At 40.9% G+C, this 19,489-nt stretch overlaps 1 protein-coding gene across 2 annotated transcripts in view; it reads left to right on the plus strand.

Annotated features, from left to right (window-relative positions):
• LOC140557420 (uncharacterized) overlaps nucleotides 1-16,615 on the plus strand; it is a 32,040-nt gene extending 15,425 nt beyond the window's left edge. Inside the window, exons 2-7 of one of the 2 annotated variants that reach the window (XM_072681827.1) lie at nucleotides 3,244-3,469; nucleotides 4,582-4,639; nucleotides 6,064-6,151; nucleotides 6,441-7,009; nucleotides 10,590-10,724; nucleotides 12,523-16,615. In XM_072681827.1, coding sequence (XP_072537928.1) covers nucleotides 3,336-3,469; nucleotides 4,582-4,639; nucleotides 6,064-6,151; nucleotides 6,441-7,009; nucleotides 10,590-10,724; nucleotides 12,523-13,077 — 1,539 coding nt within the window. In that variant the 5' untranslated portion in view covers nucleotides 3,244-3,335 and the 3' untranslated portion in view covers nucleotides 13,078-16,615. The remainder of the gene's footprint in view (nucleotides 1-3,243; nucleotides 3,470-4,581; nucleotides 4,640-6,063; nucleotides 6,152-6,440; nucleotides 7,010-10,589; nucleotides 10,725-12,522) is intronic. The other variant, XM_072681828.1, reaches the window with a different exon arrangement.
• Nucleotides 16,616-19,489: the final 2,874 nt, after the last annotated feature.

Raw genomic sequence — 19,489 nt, forward strand, 5'->3', positions numbered from 1 at the left:
ATTCTCAGGAAAGGGCTGTCATATGATGTTTCCTAATGCTCATATTACTATTACTGCTCCTTCCACTGAGGGCAATGTGGAGGTTCTGAATAAAAAGCCAGCCTGTACATGGAAGTGGGAAGCAAATGACCCATTCAGGGCTGGAATCTCATTCAGAAGTGTTCATTCACATCTCCCGCTGGCATGTGAAGGACAGGGAATGCTCTGTAGGCTAACAGGAGAAAAGGAGGACAGCAGTGCTTACAGTGATCGGGCAACAGTACACTAGACATTTGTTCCTATGTGAGCTTATTTCAGTGAGCCTCTCTTTATCCTGTCAGCGGCCCTGCGATGTCCCCTATTGAGAAGGTGGTTCTTGTGGAGTCAGGGAGTGGTCATGGGGGCAGAGGCGGGGGTCTGGATGGGAGGAGGGGGGGTGGTATTGTGGGTGGAGAGATGGGGGTTGCGTGTCTGGGTCACAGCTACCCCAGAGGCATTGGAGTCTACACAACTGTAAATGAGGGGAAAGGAGGGGGAGGAAGGGGCACTATGAGTGGATTGCACATCTTTTTCACAGATAGAGGCAACATCCCAGTCTTTCACATATTCACATGGTTTTTCTGTATGTGTGCTGAATAACTGTGTCTCACAGGGTTTGTTTAGGAAAGTACTCTTGTATGATTTATTCATTTTGATGGTCTTAAAAATTGATATGTAATAATGTAGAAACACTCACTGGTACTGTTGCCAGGCAATGTAGGTGAGCCGTTTATCCATTCCTAGTCCCTGCCTCTTCCTGCTCACCTGGCTGTTTAGCTTTTATCATTAATGTTTTATGTTAAAGCTGTTTTAAATGTTTTTTATTAATCATTACTTTAATTCAATTTTTAACGCATCCCTGAAAACATTTTAAGTATGCATACAAATGGCAACAAATGACTATTTTAATATTTGAATAATTTATTGATGATTGAAATGAATAGTTGATTAAGTAGATTATGAATTGCTCAGTTATCAAATAACTCTAATGTTGCTGTCAGCTTTTAAAATTTAGCTTGAGGTTGTTTTATACGTTAGCATGACAGTGATCCACATCCATTGTGAAAAGCGCGATATAAATAAAATTTGAAGACAATAAAGATGAATTATGTATTTACAAAATTATTTAGAAGTTTTAATGAACTTTCCTGCAAATATATTAAAGATAAATACTTTACAAATAGAAAACAACTTTTTGTTGTAAAATTTCTTTTTAAAAAAAGGGTAAACATCAATGTGCAACAGTAATGTTAGCTTCCATTCTGAAAGTGTTTCCTGTTACGTTTGTATTGGTTGGCTTTTTTTGACAAAGGGTGGGGCTTATGACTTCAATGCTCGTTTTTATGTCTCTTTCTCTCACTGTTCTCACCTTTGGATTTAAAAATGCTGAAAGTGTTTTGCTGAAATTCAGGCTTTTAGCATCTTATTTTGATGCATGAAATTAAGGATGGAAAAGGGTAATGTTTCTGCATTGTAGGGTGTGTGTGGGGGGAACACTGAACATACTAACGTTTACACTTACTGCTTAATAAACACACTACAGGCTGTGTCTTCTTTTTATTTATTTATTTATTTATTTCCCATGTGGTACCATGCTCCTGCCGAACTGTGAGGTCCAAACCGTAGTGTGAACTGAACCGGGACTTTTGCGTACCATTACACTTCTGTTGCTTACTTCATGTTGAATCACCCAAGCCTTGTATAGGGGGATGACATGAATGACATGAATGGTCCCAGTGGCCCCATTGTCCTATGAATGACATGAATGGTCTCAGTACTGTAACCATTCAGCCTGCCTGAATTAGCAAAGACTTTACAGTATCAGGTTCTGATCTTCCCTAGCAACAATAATTCCTCTGTTATGCTACCCAAGGAACGGGCTCAGTGTATGATCTGAAAAAAATGCATTTAGGCGTGCATGCCACTGCCTTTGCTCAATCCCAGCAGGAGAAGCACTTCTAGCTATGGCCAGGTTTAGTGCCTGATGCTTGTGAATCTGTCAGCGTGAAAAGATCAAAAATGCCCCCCGAACGGAGGCAGCCGAGGATAATAGTGCGAGTCGGGGGCTGAGTGACAGTCAATGGGGCGAAAATGACAGAGGGAAAGTGAGAGAAATGGAGATAGATGGAGCTGGGGCTTCCTCTTCTCTCATACGCTCTTGCGTTTCATTCACACAGCGCAACACAGGGCTTCAGGGAACAAGAGTGTGAGTAAGGCAGAGAGAGAAAGGGAAGGAGAGAGAGAGGCCCGCAGGGAATCTTCATTTATTCGTGTGTGAGTTGACATTTGGCCTAACTCACTCTCAGCAAAAAGGGTTCTAGCCAACTGTTTTTGGTACTATACTATTTGAGACAAGGTTTTGTGAAAGTGCTACATTTAAAAAGTTCTCCATGATGAAGTATTGGGACACCTACTCATTGTTTTTTTCCCCTAACATCAAGGGTATTAAAAAGGTAATCCTACTTTTGTTGGTGTAACTGTCTTTACTGTTCAGGGAAGGCGTTGTACTAGATTTTGGAGCATTGCTTTGAGGATTTGATTTCATTTAGTGACAAAAGTATGTTCAGGATGTTGGATGATCATCATCCCACACCATCCCCAACTTATACCAAAAGTATTGGATGGAGCACCATCATTCCAGAGAACACAGTTTCACTGCTTCACAGTGTGTCAGGACCAGTGAAGGTTAAATGAGTCCTAGTCAGAGATGCTGTTCTTTTATCCTTACTGGATTGTTATCTTTACACAAGTATTCACAAGGTCTAACCAGCCAATCCAAAGTGCCCACATGTTGCAACCCCCCGAACTGATCTCCTCTCGGATCTCCTCCATATGAGGTATTATGTAAACCGTCTTAAGGTGGGGGTTAGACAGAGCATAAAGGCAGGATGCATTAGGTGCCAATAGGGTTATGTTTATCTGCTTCAGAGAGTCCTATTCTATTGGCAGTACTTCTCTATTTCTCTTTAATGAATTGATTAATAATGAAGCATTTAACTGCTTAAAGAATGCAATCATTAGAAAGGGTGTCCACAAACATTTAGTGTATCAAGGCAGATCATTCCAAACGAGCTCTCCCATTGATAAGGACATCAGGAGACTAACAGACTACTAGAAAACCAAACCCAAATAATAAGAATTGCAATAATAATTGATACAAAGCAGTATTTAATAACTGACTCTCATACCATTAACTGTAACCTTTCTCCACTTTCTGTCCTTCAGATCCTGTGGAGAGTGTGTTTTAAAGTGTGTGTGTGTGTGAGAGAGAGATAGCCGGTGGGAGTGAACGAGCCAGCGTATGTGAACACTCTCACATGGCCTCGATGCAGGACGGGGTAAACTTCACTGCTCCCCCCTACGGCAAGGTGTTGCTGCTCGGGGCCATCGCCGCCGCCTCGGCTTTTGTTGTCACCATCCTCATCGTTGTGCTGTGTGTGGGCTGCCAGAGGTGAGTGGAAGTTCTTAACACACGGAACTCCTACGGATTCAGACCGACACCGGAACAGACACTCTCCCACAGACCATAAACACTGACACACTTAGTAGTGCTACAGTACTCTGTAGCTGTAGTAGGGATCCTTAAACACCTATATTTTGTAAATATGAGTCTCGTGTCTTTCAGCCGTCACCAGTGTGGGATACAGAGAAATATATTGCATAGCAATATCAAGGGTTTCGTCTCAGAACCTGTTAGCATGATATGTGGGGAAAAAAGATACTTCTCCAGTAATATTTTTGAGCCCTCAGTGATCGTTTTTCCCTCTCTTTCGGAAGTAAACCTGTAATGATATCTACTCATTTAAAGTACAGTGAAGTAGATCATAAAGCTGCTTCTCTATACGTTGAGGTATAATGTTTGAACACAGCACAACTTCTGGAGTTCATCAAACTGTACCATCAAATGAAATATGAATGTGTATGTGTGCCCACAGTCAGTCGTCTGAGCAGAGGAGTCTTTTCATGTCTAGACTTTAAAATCTGGAGCTTTCTCTGCACGTCCCGCGGTCTTATCTAATCAGTGCGGGGGAACTCAGAGGTGACAGCTGACTGATGTTTTTCCGATGAGAGTAAACACAGTTCTGCTCAAAGACACTAAAAAAAAGTACTTCACCACAACACAGTAGGCAAAAAAACGAAGCTCCGCAAAGTTCCGGAGAGTATGAGGAAAAGGTGGGTGGGCAGTTAGCATGAGGGCAGAGCATGAGTCCGTTTTCTGAGCTGCTGGAATTCCCATGATGACATGAGGCGCTTTTCACTTGTCTGAATGAGCCTTGCCCTGGTGTACTGAATATAATCTGTAATTGCTTTCAAATAATCATGACATATTAGCTCTCTTCGCTAATGGCCTTGCTGAAGCCGATTCGATTACGCTACGTGATTGAGCAGAAGACTTGGCCCAGATCCCGTTTTTGTCTAGGGAGTCAGAGGCCTCATGATCCTCCTTGCTAATATATCCACCCTCTAAAAGCCTGCAGCCATCTCAGACATCAGCCTATTTGTTTGGGGACTGATAATATTGGATGGGTGCTCTGAGTGATTAGTGTATTTTGTGCTCAACAGGAAGGGGAAGAGTCACAATGGTTCGGGTGAAGAGAGAAAGCACAGACTCATGGACATGGTGACCATCTCTTTCATTCTTTCACGTTATATTGAAGCTTGTTGGCTTTTGTTGTTTGTCTTTAGACTGGGAAAATTGCTGTCTGGACACTGTATGAAGAAAAGCTGCAGTCAAGCAGATAGTCCACTAACAAATTGAAAAAAAGTTCCATGTTTTGACTCTTTTGGAATTGTATGTTCTTTAACAGTGCCAAAATGGGTTCTTTGGAGTGACCGTATAGGAGAACCACTTCTGGCTCGTAAAAAAAACCTTAACATTGATGGCTTTGAAAAGCACCATTTGTCAAAATGAAGCACATAATGTAAACGTTCTTTACCAACTAAATGTTTTTTTCTTAGAAATGTATATCTGAAAAAATTACCATTCAGGAACCTTGACTTTTAGGAAGAGAAGTTTTCTTTCTTGTCAGGTACCTCCCATTTAAACCTACCGTGAACATGTGTGCCAAAATGTGGTCCTGCATCTCAGTTAGGGCTATACAATAAATCACTTTTTTTTTTTATCAAATACTGTTACTTAGTGATTAAGTTATCTTCTAATTACAACATCCATGCATGTGCTCCTTGAAGGAAGGATTTGAACCCCAGTATATTGCATGGAGATCCTTCTACATCTTGTAAAAATATATGATGACTATTTTCATCAAGAGCTGTGTGTTTTCTTAAGTCTACTCTAAAAAAACATATTCGAGCATCTGCATTTTCATATCATGCAGCCCTAACATCAGTCATCAGCTAATTGCATTGTTGTATTGCAAATGTATTTTGGTTTGTTTAATAGCTTAACACAATTTTTACCTAAATCCTGTAGTAAGAATACCTTCTACTTTCTCATTATAATCATGTACCCCAATACTGCATACTGTAACACGTTTTCACAAGTATTAGACCAGAAACCGACTTAATGCAAGTACAGAAACGCTACACTGTGTCACTATGCAATTCATAATGCAACATAAGCACAAGCTGTATCCTGAGACTTCGTCCACATGTATCCAGATGTTTCCCGAAATTCCACACAGAACACAAAAAGGCCCTAAAACACTGACATGAGAATGGAGGGGGGCGTTAACATGCAACAACAACCATACACAAATTTACTACATGATGTTAGCATTGCATTTTGCCAGTCCGCACGAAAACACTGAAAAACAGTCTCTGATTAAGTGCTTTTGTGGACGGGAGGCCAAAACCCAGAGAAAAAGCTACCTTTAAAAATACAGTGATACATGTGGATAGGGCCTCAGTGTAGTTTAATGACTTGTCTATCTTGTACCGCCAGTGTGTTTTTTTTTCCGGTCAGTTGTCATGACAGACCAGTAGTTTGTCCTGTATCCACCATAGAAACACAAGCGCATACTTGCACTGAGTGCCTTAAACTGTGTAATCAGTACATTATACTGATACTGCTCTCTGTCTTTTTAGAGTATATTGCGGCAGTCCAAGCTGCGCTCCATCAGTAAGTCAGACACCAAGCTCCATGAGATGAACAGACTCAACTGCAATGGCAAAAGTATGTACATTCATTTCTTGCACTGCTTGATAGCGTTACTGAGGTCGCCAAGCTGCCTTGAATTCGGATGTAGAGTCTGGGCATGCTGGGGATGGGATAAGATTCACTTTCTCCATTCTTCTGGAGTAGGGCCACCCGTAGATGTCCCACTGTGTGAGGGTTGGCGCTGTCTGTGCCGCCTTTGCCTCTGCAGTTTAGCCCACAATATTTTGTCCTTTTTTTTTAAATACTATATATTCAAAACCCTGCTTGCTCTGGTATAGGTATTAAATCTGTGTCCTCTCTTCAGAATCTTCTAAGAAGAACCGTCCCGCCAGCATGGACCTACTCCTCCTTCCCAGCCGCCGCTCGAACTCGGACCTTCGCTCACAGGGCCGCCAGCTGCCCCAGATACCATCTGGGGAAGACGGGGAACACACATATGCGGAGGTGGGCCGCCGCTCCTCCCCCACACGATGTCCCGAAGACTCACTAAGAGGTCGAGCGGGGGAGACAGACACGCCCGCACCCCCGGCCGTCCCTGCTAACACCCCGGCCCCACCTGACCCAGATGGCGAAGGTTTAGAAGGCGGCATCCCAGAACCAGAGACCCTCCCCCAGGTGGTGAACCAGCCTCCGCAGCCTCAGGAGACGGCAGAGTATGCATGCATCAGGAAAGTCCGCAAAGTGGACAAAGCTGCCCAGAAGAGGGACAACGGGACGGAGACGGAGGAGGGCCTTGGGCAGCAGCAGCGGCACAGCAGTGGGGAGCTTCGACATGCCCCGCCTTCTCATCCAGCCCCGCCCCCACCACATCCACATAGCCAGAAGATTCCACGCAAAAATGTGGAGGCCTTTAACCTGCCATCCTTCCCTAAGGTAGGTGGCGGAGAGTTAGCACAAGAACCACAACCAGCAACAATATGACCTTTGAGTGAACTTGAAGATTATCTCTTGATTATTTGAAAATTTGTAAAGTGGCAATATGTAAAAGTATGTGAAATGGATGTGCATATTTATTATTAAGGATGTCCCAATCCGAATCTGGATTGGGGCCGGATACAGGCATTTTTTACAGGCATAAATTTCCAATCCTTGGTTTTGTTGTGGCACAAGGTTCTGTAGGTATCACTAACATACATGATTCTCAGCTGCCTACTGCCAGAGCGAGGAACTCGAAAACTAGCCTAACAGTGTTCATTTCGGACCTTTTTTCAGTGAACAAAACAAAAATTAGCTTTATTTGAACTGATGTTACCAGTTAGTGGGCAAAACAAGGATGAAGTTGTTCTTTTACTCAAACTTTCCAGTCCACCTTAAATAATGCAGCAGTTATGTTCTGCTGTTGAAATGTACACAATGTAACTACTCCACTATTTAAGGTGGAACAGAGGGTTAGAAGTAGAACTTCAGCCTTGTTTTGGCTAACTACGTAAAGTAACCTCAATGATCAGTTAAAATAAAGCTCTTTTTTGTTTTGTTCATCGAAAAAAGGTCACTAATGAACAGCACACGGCAAGATGGAGCTGAAAGTTCGGGTAAGACTTCAGCTTAGTTTAGTTTAGCCTCATTGTAAACGTAACGCAGTAACAACAGACAGTACACAGTTAAAAGTGTTTGTTAGTTATTGTGTCAGAAAAGGATGACTTAAACCACTGTTCTGAAAAATGTTTGTCTATTTTCTGCTGTTTTTGTCATTTAATGCACACACACTAGCTCATTCATTCTTACACATGAGTAATTAAAAAACAGCAACCGCTGAGTGCAAAAATAGGTTGACAATCACTGATTGAAGGAACTAATTTGGAAATGTTAGTGGTGGGGCACTACAGATCCACTTGTAGTTATACTGAGTTAGATGAGCTAGAATGAACCAAAATAGCCATTTTTGCTAAGTTTGATTGGCTGAGAACTGCAATGTGAATGGGCGTGGCTGAACTGCAGTAGGTAGATACATAAATACACATACAAAAATATAAGGCATAACATTATGTCAGGTACAGATAAGTCCTAGCACTCAATTATAAAAGAGGCGGGGTTACGCTGCAGTAGGCAGAGATATGTAAATACACATACAGAAACATAAGGCACAGCATGTATGTCAATTACATACTGCCTTGCATGCATTATGCATGACACATAAGGCTACATTGGCCATTCCTCTGAATGGGAAGCACAAGAGCAGAGGGAATGGAAAGTGTGTCACACAAATGCTCCCTAATTATGTGCTTCTGTGAGAAAACAATTCCAAATCCTGACACTAGCAAGAGTTCTGTCCACTTAGCATTTCTACTGAGGCATACCCAGCAGCCCTCTGCCATCAGGATGACGCAACAAACAGAAACTCGCAGCCCGAGTGAAATACCTGCATACCCATCAGTCAAACGCAAGTCGTAGGCACACAGGCGTTCAGCGTGGAGACAAGCGAAATGCGTCGTAGATGAAAGCCACTATGCCTCAACACTGAACACTGCCTTAAATGGTCAGACCAGGGTTCTATGCAGTAAACTGCAGCTTTTCACATTTGAGCCCTTTACGTTGCTTACCAGTAAAAGATGGCAGAGGGGAAATAGCAGTATAGCGAAATCTGAATTATGAAAATGATCTTAGAAGAAAATGCACACCCTTGTGCTCAGATTCCCTTTTCCCTGCGTGGGAATGAGCAGAAACTGCATCGCAAGCAGAAGGCTATTGTTCCCTCCCCACTGGCAGGTGGAGAGAAGGCATTAGGCTTCATGTCATTAGATCCACTGAGCGGTTATAGATGAGCTAGTCAATCAGCAGTGCAAAAACCACCTGCATTACGCTGACCTTAATGCTCCATTAGAGGACACGCTTTGCAAACCACTGGCTTCTAGGTCTTGAATCAGGACTGTTTAATAAATCATTTTCATTGTGTTAAACTTAATTGTGGTCTGGTTGAATTTAAATGGAAATTGATCATGTTTAAATTGGAGATTAATCTTTTCACGACCCTTAATCACCAGTAGAGAAGAAAGGGCTTTTTGCTTGCTTGGGTAAAAGACACACGCTCAAATCTACACCTGTCTTGGTTTTTATGAGACGTGACGATGACTCCCGCATTGCCTTTCCACTAACGTTCCGCTAAAGGCTAAACAGCCTTTGTTTTTCAATGACAGCAAGACTATATATCTTACACATCAAATCACCACCAGTAGAACATTCTGACCATACAATGATTTTAACAGCCTTATTTGTGGTTACTGAGGTTATTTGAGGATACTGAAAAAATGGTGCCTTGGAGTCACATGATTCAAAAGTGTCACCTAGTCACACATTAATGTCATGTGTTACATCAACACAATTCTTGCCAAAACAAGTCAACGTAAAGGGTTTTATTTGTGTGTAATTTGAATCGATTTCAGCAACTGAGGAAGAGCAACAGTCTAACACTGACTTGCGCAGCCCTTGTTTTTATTGTTGTTCACCTTTGTCCATGGGGGTGGAATCTATTTGCTACTACAGGTTCGGCCAGGCACAATTTATTCTAACATTTCTAAGCAGCTCTCTTGACTTTAGAAAGTCAAACAAGTATCCACAAGTAAAGAAAAACACGTTACTGGTCGAGGAAAAAATGCAGACTGGCTTTACAACATCCAGTGCACGTGACTTAGATGCACAGATGATGGCATGTCAGAATTCTGGACCAGCACTATAAAGGGGGCACAAGAGAGAGTCTTTCCATGTACTCCCTCAAGATTTTCTATCCTCAGTTTTGGATATGTTCATCCTGAACATTTCAGCTTACACCATAACAAATAGCTAGGTTAGATCTCCCAAATATATCTGATCTCCCAAATCTGACAATTAGAGGGTTTCTGTTGACCCATTCATCACAACATTTGGTAACAATGCAATTGCAATTGCAATTGCTCCTAATTTCACATCAAATCTGACCCACAGTCTGCTGTCATGTTGTCAGCTGTGGGTTTCCCCAGTGTTTGAGTAGTTTGAGTGTGATAGTCTACTTGTAATGCTCAGCCTTAGTCACTTTCTTCAGGTAAAAACAGTGTATTAGGTCAGTGTCGGCTGATGCTAAACGTTTCGATATTGTTAACGTTCCAAAATCAAGGTAGTTGAGTCATCAAATCAGTATCAGTAAATCAATTTTATACCCTGCATACTCTCTGTCTAAATTCCTGTAATAATACAATGATGTGTAATCGTTTCTCTTCATGTAATAACTATGTATCACGGGTGTATAAAAATCATCACGCTGCAGTGTACATTGTAATTCAGCCTGGCTGCACTCTTAGAAGCTTTGTCCCGCCTGTTTCTTGTCTTTGCCCATATTTGGGAAAAGGCATTGATGGAGACCTTTTAGTGAGCATGACTGCATCGTTTTGATCCATGTGTTGGAAATCAGAAACATACTGTACATTTATGAAGCTGCCTGAAAGCATATTTAGACAGCTTGTTCTTTGTATCGCTTAATCAGGAGGCGGTGTTTATTGGAAACGGAGAAGAGTACATATGGAAGCCCCCGGAAGACGATGACATCATGTTCCAGCACAAGCACATAGGCCCTCTGAGCCCTCATATGGGAGACAGCATGGCTGCTTCTGCGGCTGGGGTGCGTGAGTTTTTCTAATTTCAGTCTTTCTCCCCCTAAAAAAAATCTCTTTAATGATCCATCACAGATCACAATGTTGCTCAATTGCTTTTACTCAGCATGCCAATGTAACATGGATATTGATAATAGGGGTGTTACAATACACAACATTTGATTCGATACAGAAGGTGTCTTGACACGGTACATTTTTTAATACCTTGGAAAAAAGCAGTGCTTCAATGTGTGTCTAGTATTCATGTGTTAATTTGAATATGGTATGTAGTCTTCATATTTAAAGCATGCATGTGCACTAGGGGCACAATAATGCACATATGTCCAATTCTAAATGCTAATGAATGCAGCACATTAGCTACTCCCCATTCCTGCCCATTTTATTTTGATAGGCTGACTAATCTAGGCTAAATCATTGCAACTGGTTTCCAAAAGACCATCTGAAGGGGCTGAGGGGTATAGTGAGATGCAGTTAAAATGTTTTCAAGACATACTGAAATCGTTTTAGTTTTCATTGTGTACAGTAGATAGCGTGTACAAATTTTAGGGTTGTATCTTCATTGGATTGTGAAATATACAGGGTTTAGCATATGATGTATGATAAAAAAAAAGGTATGCTACATGAAAAAAATATTTTAAAATGTACAAGAATCTTACAATGTGTTCTTGAATGTAAATAATCTAACTTAAATGAATAGTTCAGTGAAAAATCAAATGAGTATGATTGATACACCACTCCACATGCAGGCAATCAGCCAAGACATGTTTGGTTTCTGAAGTTTGTTTCTTTGGTTTAAAAAAGGAGATGCTAGGCTATCATTGCTAACAAACACTGGACTTGGACTGTCACTAATCTCACAGCCCCAAAAATATTCCTTGGCCCACTCAAAACTTCATTCTTGGGCTTCATTTGTTTGGTGCAGACAAAGGTATGTGGTCTCAAACACAGTATGACTTACTTTAGTGTATGAAACAAAACAGAACCTCTCTGCATAGCTGAACGATGGGGAAACCATATTGATAAACCAGGATCACTTTTATCTCAACGCAATATATGGTATCACTCTGTGCATTGCGGTTAATTTTAAAAGCAAAAAAGATTAAATTATTGACAGTTTGCTAGAATGTATGTTCCACGCTCAAAACTCAGAGGGCTTTGGGGCGGAGGTTCAGTGCATCTCCCTTTCTAAACTAAAGCTTTGGGTACACTACATGGCTTTGAAAGTCGTAGCAGATTTTCAAAAACATGCATGCCTACCAAACAAAAGGAAGGTTAGAAAGACAGGGTCCGCAGGGTCTGTACAGACTGCAGAGGCAGTTGGATGCAAGTAGCACAGCACATATTGGAGGCTGCTCTACTTCCAAGGCAGGTGTTGGCTTCTTATGCAAATTTTTGTTCCACCTGAAATGATGCTGCATTATCAAAAGACTATCACCAGAATGTAGCTTCTACATCATTTAAGATGGAATGTAAAATTTACATAAGTTTTCATTGGCTGTTGACAGGACCCGTTCAAAAAAATAAAAACGTTTGATATGCTGTCCTGGTCTGAAAGGTGATCAGTAGGCCAAAACTCTGAGTGTGTGCCCCTTACACACTACTTGATTCGCTCTCCAGTTGACAATAGAGCCAACCAAAATCAAGGTAAAAATCACATAGTGTAAAGAAACATACATCATTATACATCAATATGGCTAATTGACTGTGTCTGGGGTTAGTGATGAATCATGTTTTTCACCGAACCATTCCTAAAAGATAGTTAATATGGCAAACTACTATTAACCAATGAAGTGTGCTGTCCTTCAGATCTCAGAAATGTACTCTAAAGTGTGTAAACCGAATAAGAAGAAGCGAGGCATGCCCGGCTCCCCCACGGCTCCCAGAGACATCACTGGCTATCGGACCTTGGCTCGTGGTGACCGCGGGGAGCGCGATGGGGGCTTCAATGTGGTGGTCAAGCCACAGACTTGGGCACCGCAGGAGAGCAAAAGTTTGCGAGCACCCCCTGGCTCGATGGAGGACCACTGCTACGAGGCCATCAGCACGGAGGAGAGCGAGATGGCCTACGACGCCATGGAGGGCGGAGGGGGCTGGAAGAGGGACAGGCCGCCGCCCAATGCCAGCGCCACCCTGAGGCCCAAAAAGAAGAAGCCCCAGCAGCCCTTGCAGCAGCCGCCGCCACCTCCTCCACCACCCCAGCAGACGCCCAAGCTGCAGCACTTGCCCGCCAAAGCCCTGCTGCTGCCCGGAGAGAACCTATATGAAAGTATTCCTGACCTAAAACAGGGCTCGGCCACCTCCAGCACCACCACCATCTTCACATTTAACGACGGAATGGAAATGTACGTCACTGGCCTGTAGGGGGGAGGAGGTCTAAGTGATATTTACATCTTGACAACACTTTCCCTCTTGGAGCCAAGCAGGGAAAGAGATGTGACCGGACAACTTGAAGAACATGAGGGAGCTTTCCTCTTCCTCTTGCACTCATTCACACATCTTGTTTACATTTCAGTTCCCAAGTAGCCCCACTCATTGCCTTATGGAAGCAGTCTGGGAAGGGGACTTTTCTTATCGAAGATAATGGGCTCAAGTCTTGAAGGGAGAAGCTGTTGTGTTGTACATCGCCTGGTATACACACATTGCACTACCACTGTATATCTAACATGAAGTACCAGTATGTATTGTCTGTTGATTGAGTTTTGAAAGCGTGCTGGAAAAACAACACCTGGAGATAAAATGCCTAGGTAACTCAGTTATTTCACTCAGATTCATATCTTTGCTAAGGAAAGAAACATATCACTCACCAATCACCAGATGTTTGACATATCACTTTAACTTATTGCACAGATAACTTCATTAGAAGAGGGATTCCCAATTAAGACATACCACAGAATCCTGGTTTTTGACAGCACACTCACTTACCCATTTCTTATTCATTTGGGTGACCATCGGAATTGCGGGTCAAGGTTTATTTTAACCTCTAGAAATTTCCAAAGGAGAGAGGAAAAATGAGCACAACTGTTAGGAAGAGCAATTTCTAGAAAAGGCCTAAAGCGGTTGTACTGAAATGGTAGAATATACCCACAGAGAAAAATGTGCAAGAAATTATTGGGCTGGATTCACAAAAGTGTATTAAGGTATAAGTACACCTAAAAAATATTTCTAAAGGTAATGCTCAACTAGGAAATTAAGAGAAATTCTGAGAAGAAAATTATATTTTTAAATATGTTTTTATGCATTTCCTTAACATTACAATCACCTGACACTTATCTTAGACTGTTTAGAGGTTCAGAAGATTCTAATATGATAAAATAATCAGTTCAAATAGCTGAATTACTAGAATTTATGTCAGATTTACAGGATTAAAATTAGAGATTGTTCTTAAAGTACTTTTAGTTTCTATGTGAGGAAAACTATGGCTTTCCCCTGTCACACCCACTCTGCTGTCACACACTTTCCTACGCTGTTATTTCTAATTTTGTTCACTAATAGTAAAAAAACAGAATAGTTTGATTCTGTTTTTCATTCATTTTGCACTGCACAAATTTTTACTGAATGATAGAAAATAAAAAAAGCATTGCGTTGTTTATTATAAGTTGAAAAATTCATGATTGATGAAACATGATTTACTTAGAAAAATACTGACAAAACTCTTAAGAAAACAATTAAGACTAAAACAATCTATCTTAAAGAATGTATAATATTTATATATATTTTCAAGAATTGCATTTAAGAACACTGGGCCTCCTTTGCTAACCATTAAGAAGAATTTTCTTAAAACCTACTTATGCAGTTTTCACAAAGATTCTAAAAGTGATTTAGGAAACATTTACATGTGTTCTTATTCGGGATTATTTCAATTTATGAGGACAGTGTGATCCATCATTTTAAGAGTAAAGCTGTGAACAGGTATTGGAGAATGAGGCCGATTCTTAAGAACTTCGAGTTTATCTTACAATTCTTCTTGACTTTTTTCTTAGAAAACCTTTTGTGAATCCAGCCCTTGTCCCTTATTTTAGTGAGGAAGCATTTGCAAAAGATAAGCGGTGCAGCAAGTCTAACCAAGAAAACTGTTGTCTGTGTGACAATAGTGAACAACAGTTTGACAACAGTGAACAAAGGCCTTTATCTAAATTAGAAAATACAGAAAACTCTATCCTGTTTTGGAATCCAGCTTTATCCAAAAGCTTTAGAAAAATGTGTGGCGCTATTTTTGTAATGTCAAAGTCTCTATTTCCGTAAAGAAATTATAAGTAGATATAAAAGCAGTAATTCCATTCGTTGAATCACACAGTGCAGTACTATATAACTATATAAAAATTATGCCCTATTTTATTGACAAGCACAGAATCCTATACTGCATATCTTCTCTTTTAGCACTTAATCCGTTAATCGGCCCCTTGTGTGATGGAAAGGTGATGTTAAAAAAATGATATGATAATTACAGTAGCGATTACAGAGAGCATTAAGAGAATTAGCAGAAGCTCAGGGAGAGTGAGAAATCTAATGGTAATTGAATTAGTTGCACACAAGCACTGTTTTCCTCGAAGTGAAACGAAAAAAAGTTAGGACATTTTAAGCAGAGGACCCTGACGTGCCCATTCAAAATGGGGTTTTGTTTGTTCTCATAGTATTTCCTTTTCTTCTTTTTTTTCTCGTTTGAGCTCATATCATAAACACCAGACTGGCTGTGTATGAGTCACTACTGCCATAAAGTACAGTACAATAAGTGTTTTACTTTGTCAATACTGTTAATGCACTTTGCCTGACAAAAAGATGCATGCTTAAAAAAAAAACAACGAAAAAAAAACAACCTTGCAAAGAAAAAAAAGAAGCACTGTTATGTGGTATATGAGAATGGTTTATTTCTTGCTGTTGTTGGTTGCTTATTTGATTTCAATGCTTTTTCCTCCATTAAATAGAGCGCGAGAGAAAGAGAGAGAGAGAGAGAGAGAGAGAGAGAGCACAATGTTGTTTTGCTCGGGAACCGGTAAACCTGCTATTAGGATGACGGCTCAAGGAGAACTTGATCATATGGACTTGGGATAAACGGAAGAGAAACGCCTCTATTCTGCCAGTCAGGATGACCGCGATTGGCCCCGTCCATCTTTTAGGGTGACTCTGATGTCACCCAGCTGTGCTGCAACACATTCCGTGGCAAAAAGTCTGCTATATTATAATTAGGAATTAAGTATTAATCAAATATTATTCAAACAATGGTTCAATGGTGAGCAGTGTATGATGGCCCACAGTGATTTTTAACATATGTCCACCTGCTATGCAGCACAAAAAAAGAAAAGAAAAACAGCGGACAATGTGTTATCTTTTATGTTCTTAAGAAAAAAAGAGGTAATTCCCTACTAAGAGGATTAAAAATTCCTGAAATATTGACTAAGCTAGCCTATGAGGCCTGACCCTGTAGACTACAAAACTGGAGCTCATGAGTCCAGCACATAATTACTGTCATATATATGTTGGTGCAATGTTGTAAATATGTTACAAAGAAAAGAAGAAGAAGATAAGGAGTGAACAAAACGAAGTTGCCCTAGGTGTTCTTGAGAGTATATGTTTCTATTTTCTGTTGTTCCTTTGGAATGATTTAGTTTTTCCTCTGGTGAAAACTTTGCTCTGTGAGTTTTGAGTTTTGACGTGTTTTGGGGTCTCTTGATTTCCTTTCCCTTGCCATTTCAGCTGTAATGTGTATTTCCCAGATCAACTGAGTATTAGTGTGGCAGCTGATGTTGTGCGTTTGCTTATCAGACAACAGGGTGGTGTGTATTCAAGCCGTGTAAGTACTCATGTGCAAAAGATTGTAATGTTTTTATAACAAAAATGACTATTCATAAAAATGTCGGGTCAAGTTTATACTTTTGTAATAAAGTAGCACCTAAAAAACGTTGCCAAAGTTGCAATCACATGCTGAATCCTGCAGAAAGGTTTTTTTTTGTTTGTTTTTTTTTTTGCATTTATAGTGTGTTACTTGTTTGTTTGCTTCATTCTTTATGAGAAATAATGTTTTTCTATATGCAAACATGTGAAGCAACAAAGGGGTACACAGTCTGTCCAACTCATTTCCATGGCTTATGTTGTAAAATGGCCAATCTTCCAGTCCTAACAGCAGGGAGAGGATGCATTTCCACAGAAGAAGGGTCTAGCCACAGTGTCTGTGTAACTCGAGCCACGAGATGTAAATTCTGTCTTCAACTTATATTGTGTTTGACGTTTTTGTGCACACATAAGGATGAGGCTGGAAGAGCCTTTTTCGAGGACAGCTCGAAATCTGCTGCGAATCTGGACTTGATTCGGTCCTGTTTAAACTAAACCAGCTCTGACTTGTTAACTCTCAGGTAGATTTGGGGGCGGGGGTTGATTAGGCATCTTTGCTTACATTAATTACTCATAGAAGAAGCAGGCGTTTCGCCTTCCCGTTACACGCCGTTCCCATGACAACAGCTGCTTTTCCATGTTTTTATTCCTCCCCCCCCCGAGACAAAATTCCCTACCATTTCACCATCGTTTTTTTCAATGAACGTCTTTATGTAATGTGACCATTGCAGTACGTGCTATGTGTGTGTGTATGCGTATCTGTACGTGCGTGTGTGTGGGGTTGTAGGCCCGTGTCTGACTCGCTTTGGGGAAAAAAAATAGGTCATCCTTAAAACAAAATGCGAGCAGTCAACATAGCAACCGTCTTCTGATTTTCTATTGGCTGACTTGTCTCCATAGTAACAGGTTAACCTTGAGGCTGCAGTCACAGGCCGGTTTGTTGTCTAGGAGAATCCGGCATGCATGAGAGCTCCGCCAGCGAAGAGAGATGTCAAGCGCGGCAGCGGCGGCGGAGAGACAGAGGGCCAGTCTGGCAGAGGCAGCTCTCCTAAAACATTAATGCTGCGCTGGGTTAGCCTGGTCGTGTTACGACACGGCCGCCTTCACGCTCGTTCCTCAACAGAGTGGACCTCCTCCGAAGAGAGCCGCTCACAACGCCGCCAGGATCGCCTCTGCAGATTTAGTGCAGTGGGGATTTAGTCCAGACTAGAGATGAGCAATCCGTGCACATTTCGAATCACGGCTCTAGCGTTTGCCCAATTTGTAGACACACAAGCGACTAATTTAATAGTAATGAACAGTTATTCTTTATGGATTTTTTTTTTTTAAAGAATATTTTTCAGATTTAACTTAAAAAAAAAAAAACACATTTTCAGTTTCTCCGTTTAGACAGGGATGGTTAGTTGAGACTAATGCACATTCTCAGGAATCTCACTCTTCGAAAACTAACCTAGCTGCATTATATTATATATTATATAAATGATACTATATCATGAAACTGCTTGTTTTTTCAACTCATGGAGTCGTTTGTTTTGTTCTGATATAACGTTAAGAAAGTCTAAAGGGACATCAATCGAGCTAGCTAGCCATCTAGTTAAAATAACGTTAGCCATACTGAAAGAATTACGCCTGTTAAACTGACCCCAGCATGTCTTTTGCTGCCATATAACCGCCATGGGCAATAGAGCAGTAACTGTAGTAAACAGCGTAGAGAACAACATTCATTATTATGAGCAGAGCCGGCCCAAGGCCTACTCGAGCGTCACCAGGGGGCGCCCAAGAGCACCAAGGTATCATGAATGAAAAACATATAGATTTAAATATAACATTATACAATAAAACGAAATGATATCACACAGGTAAAGCGATTTTTATATTCATTTAACTTAATAGTTGGCACACCAATACTAGATTAATCAATTTCTGCTGCCCGGGCGCTTTGGTGTACTGCACAATATCTGCAAATCACTCTAATAATAATAATAATAATAATAAAGTCAGTTCCAAGAGTTAAATTAATATGCCACACTTATACATCACTCTGTATTTAAAAGTGAAAAAATACAGCATTGTGTGAGTTTAACAAGTATTGGCATTTAACAAGCAATGCTACTGATAGTGAGTACGGTCTAGGGAATGATGAAGCATCTGGTGCTGAGGTGGTGGTATGGGGGGCCCCAAATGAAAATCTGCTTAGGGCCCCATAAAGGCTTGGGTCGGCCCTGCTTATGAGGCAGGGGTACATTTCAGGGAGTCTGTGGGAAGTAAGTCTTATATCCTCTTGTTTTTTAACTCTGTCAAGGAGCTGCAGGACTCTGCAGAACTGAGGTGCTGGACGCTGTAAGAGAGGACGTCTGTAAATCCCGCCTACAGAAAAAACTGATAGGTCTACCAAACACGAAAAGACCATTCGGTTGGAGACTCCCGGTACTTCCACAGTCAGTAGCGCAACACCTTTAGAAGTGCATTCTTAAGTGTAGTATGTAAAGCAGCCTATAGAAATATAAGGTTTGGGACAGTTTTAGCTTTTAGTTCCAGCAGAAATTCAAATGTGACAAGTACAAAAATAAAAAAGCAGCATGCAAAACCCTTCCTAGGTTTCTCTAGTTTATGTTAATAGAAATAACAATTATCCCCAAATGAATTACATTTCACCAGTAAAAATATTCTTAATGACGTCAAAATAATTTCTATATAATTTAATAAAATAGTTGCAATTGTGTAATAACTTCATTTTCACTTGAATGGCTTACCAAGCATATTATTTTAACTATGATCTCTCCATCAGCACCACTTGGACCTCGATTCCACATTTCAGCCAATTGATGTCTTGCAAAGCAATCATGTCGTGGCGTTAAGTCCAACAAATTTGTGCTGTGCCAAGTAAAGACAGTGTGAGTTGTCAAACAGACAGTTTTCCAAGTACGCTTGTGTTACTAGGAGAATT

The sequence above is a fragment of the Salminus brasiliensis genome, chromosome 6, assembly GCF_030463535.1.
Source record: "Salminus brasiliensis chromosome 6, fSalBra1.hap2, whole genome shotgun sequence".
Taxonomy (NCBI): Eukaryota; Metazoa; Chordata; class Actinopteri; order Characiformes; family Bryconidae; genus Salminus; species Salminus brasiliensis.